This window comes from Lethenteron reissneri, chromosome 22, assembly GCF_015708825.2.
Source record: "Lethenteron reissneri isolate LAM-NWPU_2019-01 chromosome 22, ASM1570882v1, whole genome shotgun sequence".
Taxonomy (NCBI): Eukaryota; Metazoa; Chordata; class Hyperoartia; order Petromyzontiformes; family Petromyzontidae; genus Lethenteron; species Lethenteron reissneri.
In genome coordinates, this window is record NC_083800.1 from 4306052 (window position 1) to 4322924 (window position 16873).

The following is a 16873-nucleotide window of genomic DNA, read 5'->3' on the forward strand; positions in this document are numbered from 1 at the left end:
CTTCTATGCACCTAGACACAAGCCACAAGTGAATATGCACTACTCGTACATGCGTTTATAAATGACAAGCTAGAAATCCATCCATGAATACACTTCGAAACCAAGCACGCGTTCCCAGATTACCATTGACATGGCGTGGGCCCTTTGCCCAGCAAGATGCACAAATCTAGTAGTTTGGAATACAGTGAAAGCAGGAGACCACATGCGCACACAAAAGACATATAGCCAACATTTCTGTTGGGGCAAGTGCTGTTAGCGAGCACCTATTAAGCCGGCATGGCACACGGGGGGGGGGGGGGGGTGGCCAGCACAACGCACAATCGCCTTTGCGCTCCCCCCCCCCAGTGCGGATGATCACACGCCACACCAGGTACTCATTTAAGGCCGAGTCAAGGTAGGCGAGCCGAGGACTGGTTCAGATATTCGCCACTGATGTTGGCCGTGAGCTGGAATTGAACTCGGGTCACCGGGTCACCGAGTTCATAGCGCTAACCACGACGCTATCACTGACCACACACAAAGACAAAGATTCCCCATATAGCCTTCAACATACTATTGTGGCAAGTGCTTTAGCGAGCACCTATAAAGGCTGGCACAGCACACGAGGGAGTGGGTGACCAGTACCACACCCTGCCGCCTTTGTCTCCCTAGTGGCGATATTTACACACCGCATCAGGTACTCATTTGAGGCTGAGTCGACATAGCGGAGGCTATGTCGACTTGTCACTGGTGTTGGCCCGTGAGCGGAAATCGAATTCGAGTTGCGAGGTGCGTAGGGCAGCGTGCAAACCACTGCACCACTGCTCCCCGCTCAACACACACACACACACAAAGATAAAGACAAAGATCCCCCGTATAGCCTTAACAGACTGTATGGGCAAGTGCTGTTAACGAGCACCTACGAAGGCCGGAACGGTACACGAGGGGGTGTGTGGCCAGCACCATGCACGACCGCCTTTGTCTCCCCAGTGGCGATGTTTACACACCGCACCAAGTACTCATTTGAGGCTGAGTCGACCTAGGGGAGGCCCAGGACCAGTTCAGATAATCGTCACTGGGTGTTGGCCGTGAGCGGGAATCGAACCCTGGTCGCCGGGTTCGTAGCGCAGCGTAGCGCTAACCGCTACACCACCGCTCCCCGCTGCCCCCCCTTTCACGCAGACACACACGCGCACGCACGCGCACACGCGCACGCAACTACGTGCGTTGAGACGTGCCCTTGCGATGCCGACAGATAATTATATCCATGTTTGCTTGCCACAAAATGAACCCAGGGCGCTGGATGTAATTGCCCCTTTTTTTATTCTGTGCTGACACCAGCGGTGACACGCCTCTGTATTTTTGTAAGAGATCAAACTGTGTTTGTGTTGTGATAGAGCGCCACTTTCCTCCTGCCCTACTTTAGCCACTGAAGATATGCTACACGCGCGTTTATGAGAATGCTGGCATTTAGTCTTCATCACAAACCAGCTGCTGGAAAACAAATATCAACTGTCCGGAAATTACAAAAGTAAGGATACAAATGTTATGGTGATATATCTTAATAAAGCACATTATTCCAGCTTTATATTGATCGAATCGCATACTAGAATGAGTAATTACTCGATAAAGTACAATCTATGTATAATACAATAACAAAACGTGGATTTATATTGTGTGTAAATGCAACGTCGTGTTACGGCAATAACATCGAATGATCAAGCTACGTGTGTATCTAGATGTCCGGGAACTGGCGCGGTGCTAACAAAAAAAAACGCGCAATACATGGCTCACGTTAACCGTCACGCGTATCAATTAAGAACATGTTTACGGGTATTTGGCTCTGTGTTAGCACTGCCTCTGTTTTCTTTGTGAAAATGACATTTTGTTTCATGAAAAGGTAATCTCAGATTAAAACGGTTGCCCCATTGAATCTCGGCTTCGTCGGTTCGAAACCCGTCCCCTTTGCTTCGGTAAGTTTTCTTTGGCCAGGCATTACAAAGTACGCCTTCCTTGAAGGAGGACGTTGAGCCGACTGCATAATGCCTTTATGCTTTCCCTATGCCCTTCATTGAAAATTCCATTGTGTTCCAATGTCAGACCCATATACGCTACTTTCTGATAAACTGTTTTCATTCGAAGCTATATAAAGGCCTTGTTGAAAAGGCTATTTACATGTTTTGTGTATCCCTGTATTATTATTACTATTAAACACCACACGACTCCTAAAAGTGTAATTGCAGGATGTAATATATGATAAAAAAGCAATGCTTATGCAACGACACTGCACACACTCAATGTGATGAGGCAATGCCATTTTAAACGTCGCCAGAGTAGTGCACGGTTATGCGAAGTGAATTAGTGTCAATAATAGAACAAAACGCAAGTTCCTCTTCATAATTGTTCAGTGTAAAACTAGGTCAGGATGACACGATCGTAAAGCACAACCGGTAATTTACATTTCATGTACAGCGCATGTATATATGTGTCAAGTTTTTAATGAGCATAATGAGAGCAACGAACAGGTTTTGACATAATCAGACAATTCTAATTACCCCAACTTAAATGATGTGTTAATCACAGGCTCCACTCATTACTGAAGCATCCGGCACGGCTTGAGTCGCTTCTGTCTCCAACAAACCAAAGTCCAGCCAAGCCTTTCCATTGCATTTCACAGCATTGTAATTTGCTAATAAAATAATTTTTTTCCCCCCTGTCGCAACAAGTTAATGGAATAATTTGATACAGCGCGTCGCCTGACGGCGTTTGATAATGATAAATTAACTACCTCCGGCACAGCGTGGAGAGCCACAGCAGTAAATTATTACAACCATAAGTCACGCCGCGCGCGGTGGTTTATTTAGCTGTTCAGCCCTTAATAAAACATGAATTGTGTTGCTGAGTTACCGTCGCGGCTGTGCGCCAAGGTGTGCGACGCTATATCAGGGCAGATTAAAAGCTGCTTCGCCAGTTAACCTTATACGCATCCGTGTCAGTGTGATTATGGCTGCAGAATTATCCTTGTGTGGGTGTTTTTTTGTTTGTTACTTTCAACGGCTGATTTTAAATTACCAAGTGTTCCCAGGTTGCGTTGAAACGTTGCAATTGTGCGCCTGTGCGTGTGTGTTTGTGTGGTTGGGGGAAGCGTTGTAGCAGCTGTTAGCGAACTGCGCTACAAACCCGGCGATCCGAGTTCAATTCCCGCTCACAACCAATAACAGTGGCGACTATTTGAACTGGTCCTGGGCCTCCCTTAGGTCTATTCAGCCTTAAATGAGTACCTGCTGCGATGTGGAAACATCGCCACCAGGGAGACAAAGTCGGCCAGGCGTGGTGCAGGCCACCCCCACCCCTTATTGTGCTCTGTTGGCCTTCATAGGTGCTTGCTCACAGCATTTGCCCTAACAGTCTGTTACAGGCTATATGGGGGGACCTTTGTCTTTGTTTTGTGTTCGTGACCTGATGATGTAAACTCCAATCGAGCGTGGGTCACAGATTACAGCAGCATCGGTTTTTTTTCTTCTTTGCAAATCTTACGCAGCTGTTCAAACAGTGCTCGTGAAAATAACGGATATGTAATTTATAGTGCCACAATCAATATGGCAAGTGTCTAGATGAAATGCCATAAGCTGAGACATTGATTGGCTTGCGAATCCAAGGCATAACTTGAATTGCGGTTCGCTCCTTTTCAAGCTGTTGTCAAACATTTCAGGAGGGGCCATGTGTGCATCTTCTGCTTCCCATGCTTTAAGCTTTTCTCATCATCGAATACACAACGAGCAGAACATCATGGCCACCCCAAAAAGAAGAAAGAAAAATTGGGAACAGTGCAACGCCACGGAGCTAGCGAGCACACGTTTTGGGCACGATCGTGCTAATCAGTCATCGTTTGGGCGGTGCGAGGTGCAGTGTGATTTCCAGGGTGCGAGGTGCAATTAGTGTAATTACCACGCCCGGACCCCACTAGCCATCAAACCGAGCCATATGGCACGTCCTCAGTCTCCACCGGCTGCTCGCTCTTTGCCAGAAATAATTTGGCTGTCCGTAAGCAGCCAGGTATTATTTTCACAGTTTTTTTTAACCCTTGGACTACTCGGACGTAATATTGTGATTGCGGTTGTGCAATGTTTGTACTTGGAACAATGATATAACAAAAAAAGTATTTCTGCTAAATAATTCAATGATGCCGCACGTGTAGGGATTTTTTTCATGGTCCACAGACCGGCGTGTCGAATCTGAACATCTGCCTTCATTATAAAATAAAAGCCACTGTAATTTGTAACGGTGAGCCGCGCAATCACGTTATCATCAGTAGTGCTGGTGGGGGAAATTCGTTCCGGTCTCCTCGTAGGTTAAAGTGACAAAATAGTAAATAAAGCATAGCCTTCATCCTCAAACAGATCACTTGATAACATGATGGTAGGCTATGTGTAGTGCAAATTGGTAGAACATGTTATTAGCAACACAACTAGGAGAGAAGAGTATGGTCTTTAAAAGGGATTCTATGAATTCACAATGTAGATAGGGTAAAAAACTTGGAAGTCCTCAAAATAACCTCAAAATAAACTGTTAATTAATTTAATTGGGAAGAGGTGGCTATGATCTGCTGGGGACACATGTGCAGGAGAGAGGAGGGTGGGTTATCGAGACGGACATTGGCGTGGCACCTAGATGTCAAGAGGTCAGCAACCTAGGGGCCGATCTAAATCCAAGTGGTGGGATACTGTAAGAGCAGACATTGGAGGTCAGATGTTAACCTTGCAACAACTCCGGCACCTCGCAAAAGGAAGGAAGCAATGGCGAGGTGTGGTGTCATCAATAGTGTTGGTCATGATGACCTTTCGACCTTGACCAACGCACTCCTGTCATATAGCTACCTTGCTTTGGCATATTGATGGTGCCATGGGAGCCAGGTTCCGTGTCTTTGAGCCGATGATGACAGTCTGGCTGTGTGCGTAATAAATACATATGCACACATATGTCGTGCAAAATTATTTTATGAACTGAAACTATTGGGAGGCCATAATTTTGTAAACATATTTGAGTTTTTGTCTTATATTCGTGATTTTATTTGTATTGTTATGTATTGTGTCTAATGTTTTACATCCAGAACATAAGCGATGAATCATACTCTGTATACACAAATATGTATTAATTATTTACTTTGCAATTCTATTACACTAACGCTCAAACTACTACCGAATTCAAGTGGGCAGGTTCCAGAAAACATTCTGAAAAAAAATAAACGCTTCATTAATATACATTTAAAGTATGTTGTTCTGTTCTTGTCTGGTAGCACCTCATGGGATAAATTAGGATTATATTATTTTTATGATAATTGTCTTTGGGATGGCATTTGCGTAGGTGACGGATTTCAAAGCTGCAGATTAACGCAAACGATACTTCAGAAGCAAAATGTGTTTCATTCCTAAATCCCTGTTTATATTTAAATTTTAGCCAAACCACAAAATATCCATAATGCCTGGACCAAAAAAAAACACAAGCACTTACTCTTCCAGAAAATGAAAGTCAGCACGTGGGGTTTGAAGCCAGAATAGTTATATGTTGCTTGTGTGTACAGCAGAAATCAATTAAAGTTCTATTTATTATTATTTTTCCACCAAAGGCAGCTTGGAACGTCGGCCACGAGCACCTTCAGAGAAAAAAAAAGTTAAAATGGCAAAATAAATTTAGTGCAACTGAGCCCGTAATATGTTTACTGTGGCTCGCTGCGCTGGCACGACTTGACAGGCGTAGTTTGCCTTTCAAAAAAAACCGGAGCTTTGAATCGAGGCCCATTTGGCAGGCGACGATGTTTCCCAATCGCCGGGCACCGATCGGGCGGGCGGGCGGGCGGGCGCGGTGCCGTTAGTTACTGGCGGCGCGGCGGCGGTGAAGGGGTTAACGGCGCCTGCTGGCGTGCTGTGCCACGGAGAGCATTGTAACGCCGTGAGCAGAGGGCTTAGAGGGATCACGGACTGAAGAGGCAGCCACTTGACTCGTGTAGCGCCACAGTAATTGGCTTCTGGTCGGGCATACAGGCGAGGAGTTAAGCGCACGCTATTAGCATCCTGCCCTCATGCTACTTAGCTAAATCGCCAAATTGAGCTTCAAGTGGTCAGCTCTTCACTGACTGAATAAAATCACGACAGCTGCGCCGCGTTTATGAATCATTACGAACGCCGCGCGTGCGGTGTTTGAACAACGGTTATTTTAGAAGATTACCGATATGCAAAAGTCCATTTTTTTTTGCTTTTCAACGCAGATATGCTCCCACGTGTTCAACACTTGACCTGTCAGCCTGCGGCGAAGCGAGGCGAGGGGGAGGTGGAGGAAGAGGAGGAGGAGTAGGTGGCAAAATCTGGTGCTTGTGATTTTAGTTCCCAAATGAGTCCTTTTCAAAATGCGATTTTTATTTAAGTTGTTTTTTTTTTTCGGTGCGCACAGCAGAGACTGATGCGACGTCCTCTCGGTGGAACATTTCTGTGGTTCTGGACAAGTGGGCTTCAGAAGCCAAGGCCGCGTGCGTTCAAGAGAAGGGGGAGAGAAAAAAAAATCCGCTGCAGGCCTTTTGACTAACAGCTACATCATTAATCATCGTTAGGGCCAACCCGTGCCGTATTGTCCCTTCCTCGGGTGGCAGGGGCGTCCGGAGCGAGGCGGCGCACGCACGCGCGCCGCGCGTGACAAGTTAATCGGCCGTCCTCCCATGCAGCTTGTCGCTTTCGCTTATGCCGGGCCGGGGGGGATGCCAAGCGCACTCCGTTCCCTGCCGCCGCCCTCGCCCAGCGCGGAGAAACTGCGCCCCCCCCCCCTTCATCTCACCTCGCCGGTTTGATTCGGGCGGGTGCTCGGCTAACGCGGCAATCCTCTCTTTCTCGTTTATTTGTTCCGTCTGTCGGAGGTGAGGTCGTCAAAATGCCCGTACGTTGGGTGTGTATGTGTGTGTGATGTAGTACGTATGTTGAACTTCTTTCGGCACCGTACGTAGCCGACCGTGCTAAGAATCATAGTGGTATGCTCTCTGGAGGAATGTTCAGCTCTTTCTCAATCCACTGCTGAATGAAGGTTTTTTTTCCCAAGCCACGTCGATCACGGGGTGGGGTGGTTGTTGTTGACCATACTTCGTCATGCTGGTCACTACGGGTTTGATAAGAGGCAGCCCAGGACCGGTTCGGATCTCATTCGCCTCTCTTGTTAGCCATCGCCAAAATTCCCCTTTCAATGGGGATTCTATCTGCATGTCGGAGAAAACAAACATTTCCATGAAACATCCTCACGTTAAAAAGAAATGTTTTACAGAAACTAAGCGATAAGTCAGCAACCTACTTTACATACCGCCTTTTGCACGGAATGATCTAAAAAATTAGACACCGCATCTGAAACGCTCGGCGGTTAAAACCTCGTGGGGGTTTGCTTATCCAGTTCAGCACCATTGCCTCTGTGTACCTGTGCAAAAAAAACCCCAACCAATACTCAGGACATCGCATTGGTAGGGTTGGTTGTTTAGTGGAGTAAGTAATTCTGCTACAATACATCTCTCTGGATGGCAATGAAAGTTTAAAGGTGGAGCCCTTGCTCACACCACTGCTGGGGGTGGTAATGTCTCCACTGTAGGAAGCTCTAGAGAGCCCCCACCCCGCAGAGGGCATTTGGCCTACTTGTCCACGCTGGCATGACATCGTGGAAGAGTTGCGAGGAGCCACACTTTACCCCGCACTGCGCGTGAACCTGACGATCAGCTGTGCTCTCCGCCCCCGTCGTATCCCGCAGCTGGGCGCACAGAGGCGGAGGGGATTTGAGGAAACCTGCAGCCAGGGTTGCGATTTCCGCATGGAAAATGCGGAAGGAGGGTTCAAATTTTCCCGCATTTTTGCTAAAGTCAACCGCAAACGGTGGAAAGACTACTCCTATGACCGCGCGCTTTTAACAACACGGTAATGCGTTCTATTGGAAAGGATACATGCAAGGCCCAGCATCACGTAGGGCTTTGAGTTACTGATTGGAATGAATATATGATTTCCGCATTTCCGCACAAGAACCACATACTTTATTCAAAAGCGGAGCCGTGATTACGAGCACATGTACATGATGTATCCTTTCCAATAGAACGCATTAACGTGTTGTTAAAAGCGCGCGGTCATAGGAGTAGTCTTTCCACCGTTTGCGGTTGACTTTAGCAAAAATGCGGGAAAATTTGAACCCTCCTTCCGCATTTTCCATGCGGAAATCGCAACCCTGCCTGCAGCGTTGCGTCAACTGCCGCAGCGACCCATTACCTCCACAGCGGCAGCTCTGGATATAGTCAACTCTGGTCAACTCTGCACCCACAATGTCTCCATTAGGGCCACAGATGGGAAAGGACGAGATGCGTGCACGGGTGGTGAGGGGTGAGGGGGCAAATCGTCCTGCCAAAGTCTCCGACCGTGCACACAGTCCTGGACTTCGGGGCAAGCCAACCTGGAGGGGGTCACTTGTGGTGGGGTAATTCGTGGGGACTGCCCGACTTTCCTGCGACCAACGTGTGTGTGTGTGCGCAGGGTGGTGATACCGGCAAGGGAGGAGGTCCCACCATGTAGCGGCTCACTCCGAGCTTTCAATGTTGTGATGGTGGCATTGTCTTTGTGCTGTTCGCCTTTTGGCGTCCTCTGGTCTAGCACCGTTTGAGACTAGGCTCTCAAGAAAGCTAGATTTGAAGCTTTCGTGACTGCAAGGATTCATATTCTTGGGTTTTTTCGGTAAAGTCACGTAGGTAAAAAAATTAAATTAATAAAAGTAATTAAAATTTAAATGTTTTACCTACGTGACTTTACCGAAAAAACCCAAGAATATCTAAAGAAAGCTGTCTCTGGTGTGGACCAATCAGTTTCAAAGACAATGCATATACTACCAGCTCATGTTGTTTTATTTGCATCTTCACCACAAGTATATGTGGTTAATGCAGACGTGATTCATCGCAAAAAGGTTTCAGTTTGGTGTTTTGACATCTTAACACAACTGTTTTATTGCCAGAAAGGGTCCCATGATCGAGTATTGTTCTTCCCTCGTTGGACCCCCGTTGGAATCCCCTCCCATTGGCTCCGGCAACCTATAGCTCGTGTCAAAGCAACGCATCAACGCTCGCCCATCAACACCTCAGCAGTGCTGTCCTGTTGCTGGCCGCATGGAATTTTTTGGACCGTATAATTTTTTCAATATAAATAAAAAAATGTACACCCAAGTTCTCCAGCACAAGCGTTGGCGGGAGCGGGTTATTGATTCATTATTTATTTATTTACTCGTGTGCTCTACGCATTTTTTTTGCTATTTTATTTTAGCAGCCGGCGATTGTGTACCGTGCCTCTCGGCCGGCGGTGACGTTGTTTGTGGCTTCACGCTGGTAGCACTCGCCGGCCAATATCGGCTTTCTGTCACCACCGGGCCCTGTCGTCCCCCCTGGCAAGCCCCCCCCCCCCCCCGCCGGCCGTTATCTCTGCTTTTATAACGTTCGGCGAATCAATAGTGCAACGGTATTATCATCTCCGGGTCTCGGGGAAAACAAGGCGGCCGGGGGAAGTCCTTTCAAGTGCGCGTGGAAGAATAATTTAGGTCGCACATTTAATATCAGAGAACAAAGACGGAAAGGCGACACCCGCCCCCCCACTCCGTCTAGACTTTAAAGACTGCTGGGGCAAGCGCTGTTAGCGAGCACCGTTGAAGGCCGGCACGGTACAGGAGGAGGTTGGTGGCCAGCACCACGCCAGGGCAGTCTTTGTCTCCCCAGTGGCAATGTCCACATACTGCACCAGGTACTCATTTGAGGCTGAGTCGACCTAGGGGAGGCCCAGGACAGGTTCGGATAATCGTCACTGCTGTTGGTGGCCGTGAGCGGGAATCGAACCTGGGTTACCGGGTTCGTAGCGCAGCGTAGCGCTGAATGTCAAGGAACACGCATACACAGACTGCATTGCAGAGATCTCTCACGACAGCACAACATGTTGTAGTCGGGGTACATCCCTGGCGCAGTGGCAAGTGCCCTTCACTACGAACCCGACCACCTGAGTTTGATTTACGGTCATGGCTAATATCAGTGGCGAATGGTTTTGGTGCGGCATAGGGGGAAGCCTTCACACAGTCATCCACCAGTGGATTGACAGAGACGTGTGAGTTCGAAAGTGAATTGCAGAGCACACAAAAAAAACAGCTGTAAATGTCTCATTTATCCGAACTCTAACGCTGTTGTACGGAAAATGATTTTTTGTTATCGAGATGTATCTCGGCAATTTTTTGATCTACGTAAGCCTTGCCTTGCATGTGTCCGTGGCAAGCGTCGAGTTGTGAATTCGCCACGGCATCGCCGGCCCCCTCGACACGAGGACGTGAGCGCGGATAATTTCGGGGCGGGCAAACGAAAACGAGAGCGGCGGTTTCATTTCGCAACATTTTGTTGTTGTTGTTTGCTTGTTTGTCGCCGTTGTTTAGATTTTTTTTATCTCGCGAAGATTGCCGCTCCTCCCTCCTCCTCCTCCTGCCGTTGAAAAAAAACCATCTCTTTTATCCGTGTGATCTCGCGCGCGCGCGTTTTGTTTCGCTTGCATCGGAGGCGATAAAGTTTTTATTTGTATTCGATTACGGCGGGTGGCGGCGCATTGCGCGCGTCGGCGCCTCTGATAGCCTGACCTCGGCAAAGCCGCCACAGACAGCCCGCTTAACCATGATGAATTGCCGCGCCGCGCAATTTCCATAGCACGCGAAGTGGGGGGGGGGGGCAATGCTGGGCTCCATTACCGGCCAATCACACAGACGCACAGACGGGGCCGGCCCACGGCCATGCATAACGCGGCGCTGTAAACACGACGCGTGTATACATACACACGCACGTACACAGACACACACGTACACACATATACATACACACACACATACACACACGTACACACATATACATACACACACACATACACGCACACATACATGCACACATACACACATACATACACACACGTACACAGACACACACGTACACACACATACACACACATACATACACACATACATACACACACATACACGCACACATGCACACATACACACATACACATACATGCACAAATGCATACACACACATACATACACGCACACTTACACACATACGCACACATACACCCACATACATATACACATACACGCGCGCGCGCCTGTTTGTGGCTAAACAAGATAATTGAGGCTGGCTGCACCTGCACAAAAATGGGCTGCCTGGTTCTTTTAACAATACCAGTCCATCACGCACAAAAGGGCTGACACGAATGTGTTGGTGCGTGCGTGCCTATAGGATATTGTGTAAATGTGTACTTATGCATACGCCATGTGCTTTTACTTGCGTGCGTGTGTGTGCTTGCGCTACACGCATATACTAATTTATATATAGATTGCAATGTAATAATAACTCAAGCACGCGGAATAGGTGAAGGTGTTTCATTTGTAAAGTGGGTGGTTGAGTATCATTTTTATATATTTTTACCCCATTGTAGTTTCGTTTTGCAATAGTGATATAAGATCCACATTAACAGCACGAGTTTAGATTACTGAGATTTCACGAAGCGGCGTTTACAGCGAAATAAACTCAAGCAATGGGATCGGATCGCGAGTTTTTTTTTCTTCTTACAAACTCGCGCACCCACAAAGTAAACGCAGTGCCCGGTGATTGAATGTAATGTCAGCATTACTGCAAGAGTGTGAAACCTGGGCTGACAGTTTATTAAGCATGGTGTAATGTACGCCTGCCTGTGATAATTACCATATACATTACCGCTGACCCTGTTATGTGCCGCGCTGTAACAGTTTCACAGACTGGAAATACGCACTCAACGCGGCGCAGGTGAAACACCCTCATGCATCATCGTCGCGGATTCATCTCTTTTCTGCGACGCATTACGGGACGCGTGACTCGGCTATCGATGGGGACCCGTTTCCATTCATCGCGCGCCTGCGTTCAGAGCGTGCAACGGGCTCACAATCGCCACCGCCACCCTTGTTTGGTCCGAGCCGATCGCGCGCAGTGACAGACGCAGCGCAATTAGACGCGGTGATGTATAGCGCGCGACGTTATTGCGATAAACATTATGACAACAATAAAGGCCCCGCGAAAACAGCCGCGGCGTGCCGTGCGGTAGATCAGCGCGCCGGCCGCGCCGCGATTCAACCGCAAAATCACGGGAAGAGGCGGTGAATCGTGGCGCGGTGATGCGCGCGCCACGCGCAAACGTCTTCCTACGGGGCGCCTCTTAGGGTAACGATTCCGTTTACGGTTGCTCCTTTGCAAGCATTTTTTCGTGTTATTCTAGAGTTAATTCCTCATTTAATTCTCGAATGGGTGTCTGCACACTGCCGTTATTTCACGTGAATAAGGAAGCACCCCCCACCACCCACACCCATTGATCCATAGCTTAGTTTCTGGTGCGGTGAGGTCCGTCGCAACTACGACGCTACCGCTCCCCTCCCCCCCGCCGACGCGACGCACGTGTCAAGCGGCACGTCGCTCAGCATGGTCACTGCTCAGTCAGCCCCTGCTCATCCTCACAGAGGCTGGACGCGTCTTGGGGGCTATTGACTTTGCAGACGACCAAACCGTTTGATTTGGTCATTAAACGCAAAATCACTGGAAGTGGCGACTGGCTTTTGACCATTTAGCAATGACCCAGAAAGGAGGGTGTTTGTGGAAATGCATTGCGTCCCCACATCCCACATCGGAAAGCCAAGGCTAAGGATGCATGCTGACATGTTGCGCTCAATTGCCTTGCCAAAAGAGGAATCTGGCCCCGGTAGAAATTCAAAATCCAATTGCACGTCGGTGGACGCTGTAGCCAAGGGCATTTCTCGAATTTTTTTGGACCCAGCGGAGTAATCTGCAATGGGCCTTTTAAATCCTTAACATCAGGAGCGGTCGATCGCTGTGAGTTCACTGCCGCAAAGCCAGTGGTTATTTGCTCACATTGACCACGCGCGGTATGGGAAAAGTTAAACGAAGCAAAATATCTTTTAAAAAATCTGCCACGGCTTTGCGACTTGCACAAGCATTCGCCAACCGTGCCTGTCTCACTATTCTAGAAGGCTTCACGCTCAATGCGGGATCTTCGACATGTATATACTCAAGTGTGTGTTGTGTGTGTATTTGAGTGCTGGTATTCATAATTATTTTGAATAACACGAGTAAACTACGACTCATCGGTGTAGCGCGCAAACTGGCCATAGTAATAGATGATCTCTGTAATCATTTCCCAACATAGTTTTCAAAAGCCAGTGAATATTCACGCGATAATGAGAAAAAAGAGACGAAAAAAAACGCCAGTTTGTCGACATCCTACAGATGTGCCCGCAATGCTCCCCCACCTACCCTGTATATGCCCATAGCACCCCAAATGAGAGAGCAAGCCAGGCTCTTTAATCTTTTACACTGAAGCTTGGTAAAGGGCTCGCTATCAAAATTGGCACGGTCTACTCCGTTCCATTTCATTTTGCAGTTTCCCCCCTAATAAACTCATCTGTCCACATTGTTCTTGTCTTATTATTTGCTGACTGACTTGCAGTTGCCTGATGGTTATTTATTTATTTGGTTTAGTTCACAAGCTTATGACCAAATCACCCAGAATGCACCTCTGATCTCATCGGATCTCAGAAGCTAAGCACGTCCGAGCCTGTGCAGTGTTGGGATGGGTGACCACTGCGTACAGAAGGCAGATGCGGTAGGCATTATGGGCAGCAGAGCACAGATCAGCAAAAGCCACTGATGTTCTGCACCGACCAGCGTGGTGAAGTATGGTCAAATATCTTTCACGGCCCCCAAAGTATGGGCTGTACATGTACGTGCAAATATTAGCTCGCATGCAAGTCGATTAGGTCGGAAAGCGGGATTAAACATAAAAAAAAGGTTTTAGCATAAATTGTAAAGCTTGGACAATTCGTCTTAATTAGTCGATTAAACCACGATCTATTGTTATTGACTACTCTATCAATGACAGCCATCCTGAGATCCTGCCTCTCCCGAAAGCAGGAACCCCCCCCCCCCCACAGAGCCACACCCAGCAGTGACGCGGCTGACGATGCCAATGATTACTCTTTGGTTCTTTCGGTAAAGTCACGTATAAAGATAAAATAATACATTAAATAATAGCATACGACGTTTCGATTGCAACACAAGCAATCATCATATACCTGATGATCATATACCTGATGATGATTGCTTGTGTTGCAATCGAAACGTCGTATGCTATTATTTAATTATTATTTTATCTTTATACGTGACTTTACCGAAAGAACCAAAGAGCAATTCCTGCAGTCACGAAAGCTCCAAATTAAGATTGATGTCAATGACGTCACCAAACCCCACCCCTGACCTCCCGTCCAGCAGCACACGTGGGGACCGAGGTGAGACTTTGTCAAGTCATGGAAATGATGACGGGTAGTTTAACGATAATTGAACTGAACAAATTTACCAGGTCAGGCCCACTGAGATATGTATATCTCGTTTTCAGAAGCGACCTGGTCACAAATGATAGCTCAACGAAGTGGCTTATCATATGGAAATTTATTAGAAGCCAAATACTCTAAAGGCATGTTTCTAAATGCGGACAGAAAAAGAGGAAGGCCTGGAGAAAAATCCACGCGAGCACAGAGACAGCATGCAAACCCCAAATATGCAGGCGCCAGGGCCGGAATCGAACCCACGTTCGCGTGTATACTAGGCGAGGTAGTTAACATCTCGCCACCGCGGCGCCTCTAATTGGATAGCCCGGTTTTGGTCGTTTGCCCACTCTGTGGTGGACAGCGTGGCAGGGTGACGGTCCGCGGTGTTCGGTTACCTTGGGTAGCCTCTCGGGGTCGCCGGGATGTCTCGGGATCACCTTCTGCAGCCTCTGGAAGCCGTAGTCAATGGTGGGCTCGTTCAGAGCTGCGGGGAACATCGAAAAACAAACGCTGCGGTGAGAAAAACGCTCGGCTGCAACATCAACCGCAGTCGCCAAGCGCTTCTCCATCACCGCCTCTGTCGTCGTAATCCACAAATGATTAGTCCGCTCATAAGTATCGTCAACCTCGTCATCATCTCAACACATGTTCGTTGAGTTGCCTCGCACCTAACGTCCTGTCGCGACTGCGACGGTCCTTGTCCACGTGAACTTCAACACCTCAATACCGCCGGCCCTGGTCAAAGATCCATTTGACAAGACTCCACTCGCTTGTCGCGTGTTGTGTTTGACAACCGCATGAGACGATGCAAAAAATGTTTTTTTTTTCAGATTCTCTCCGCATGCTCTTCGACATTGAGAATCATCTCCAAACCTTTTCTGAAGTTCCTGTAAGGTTGCTTTGTTCACGAAGCGCATTCGTTTATGATCTTCTGTACGACCATTTGCGCTCTCTGTCACTGGCCAGCATTGCGTTGTAGGCTTTTTGGTCAGTGTTCATCAAACACTATTTATTTTTTCTAAATCTCCCTTCAGATGCTCGATTAATGTTTTACCAATCTTGAAAGCTAAGTAGTGTTGAGCCTGGTTAACACTCGGATAAGGGACGAGCTGGAGATACTAAGTATTGTAGGAGTGGGCTACGAGTTTGCCAGGAGATGGCAGTACAACAATGGAGACTTGAATCTAGCTGTACTGAGCTCTCATATGTTTGGGTACTCTGGTTTCTTGACACATGGGGCCAAGTGGCATTTTTACGGAACTGCCAAACATCACAATTTGAAAGCTGGTGTTGAGACTCAGTGAAGCTCTCTTTGGTAAATAAAGGGTATTATAATTATTATTCTAAGTTAATGAGCCATATGCAGTCATCCACGATAGTCATCATCACCACCACCACCACGATCGTGATCGTCAGCATCGTTGGCGCCGCCACAATAATTACTGTCATCACCCCCATCATTTGTCCTGCCACCCCTCATGCTCATGAAGTACATTCCGATTGCATGCCGAGACTGCAGGCTTGAACCATGGCTGTGCGAATCCTATTTAATTTTAGGTGATAAAGCGAAATGATGGGAATTTAGATCCCATCACATTCTGTGGCTGATAAGGCATCATATAAAAATAATTAACTTGGCTTGACAAGTATTGCTTTTAATGGAAGATATTAAGAGTTTATCATTTAATCACATCTAATCACACGGCACGCTCGACTGGTTGAACTATTGGTCATATATCAACATCGCGGGATAAAAAAAATCTCAATAATCACCGCCTGACAAAAATGCAGGCGTACATCTTCAAATATCCCTAATGTAATATATTTAGCCGAATTGCTTTAATAATGCACTGACGCCGCGCGGCTCGCAAATATCAATGCATCACTATTTTATACCCGGGCTAACGGGCCAGTGAGAAGTGGCATTATGCAGAGCATCCGTCACAGACAGGACTTGGTAAAACCTGCTTGTCATGCTTCAGCAGTGTTATGTAATTTGCTTCTTGTTGGGAGTCAAGCAAGACGCTTGAGCCAGCGCGGCACGGAGCGAGCGAGCGCGCGCGCGCGTTAGCACGCGGAACGGATTACGGAGACGGCGGAGCAAAATCGTTAGAGCGCATCGCATCAGTCGTCAGCACGCCGGGAGGAATCGCTATTGAAAGGAGCCCCCTCAGCCACTGCATAGCATTAACATCTATTTCGTGTCGAGTGCGGATGGCAAATATTGACTCTGATCTGCGCGACGCTGCAACGGCGGTGGTTGACGGCGCGCCGGCGTGCAGGTGGGGGGGGGGCTTGCGGGGCTCCCTGTGACTTATCACGCTCGCGCAAACTCGCGTCGCAGCGGCCGATATCGGCTTGCGAGCCGAGCCCTCCGCTCGTGTCGTGACACTGCCGGCACCCGCAATTAAGTGGCGGGGCGGGGGGATTAGGGGAGGGTGAGAATAGAAAA

At 47.9% G+C, this 16873-nt stretch overlaps 1 protein-coding gene across 14 annotated transcripts in view; it reads right to left on the reverse strand.

Annotated features, from left to right (window-relative positions):
- LOC133345542 (transcription factor COE3) overlaps window positions 1-16873 on the reverse strand; it is a 147730-nt gene that overhangs the window by 15477 nt on the left and 115380 nt on the right. For all 14 annotated transcript variants that reach the window (XM_061556403.1, XM_061556404.1, XM_061556410.1 and 11 more), the window contains exon 11: window positions 14817-14905. In XM_061556403.1, coding sequence (XP_061412387.1) covers window positions 14817-14905 — 89 coding nt within the window. The remainder of the gene's footprint in view (window positions 1-14816; window positions 14906-16873) is intronic.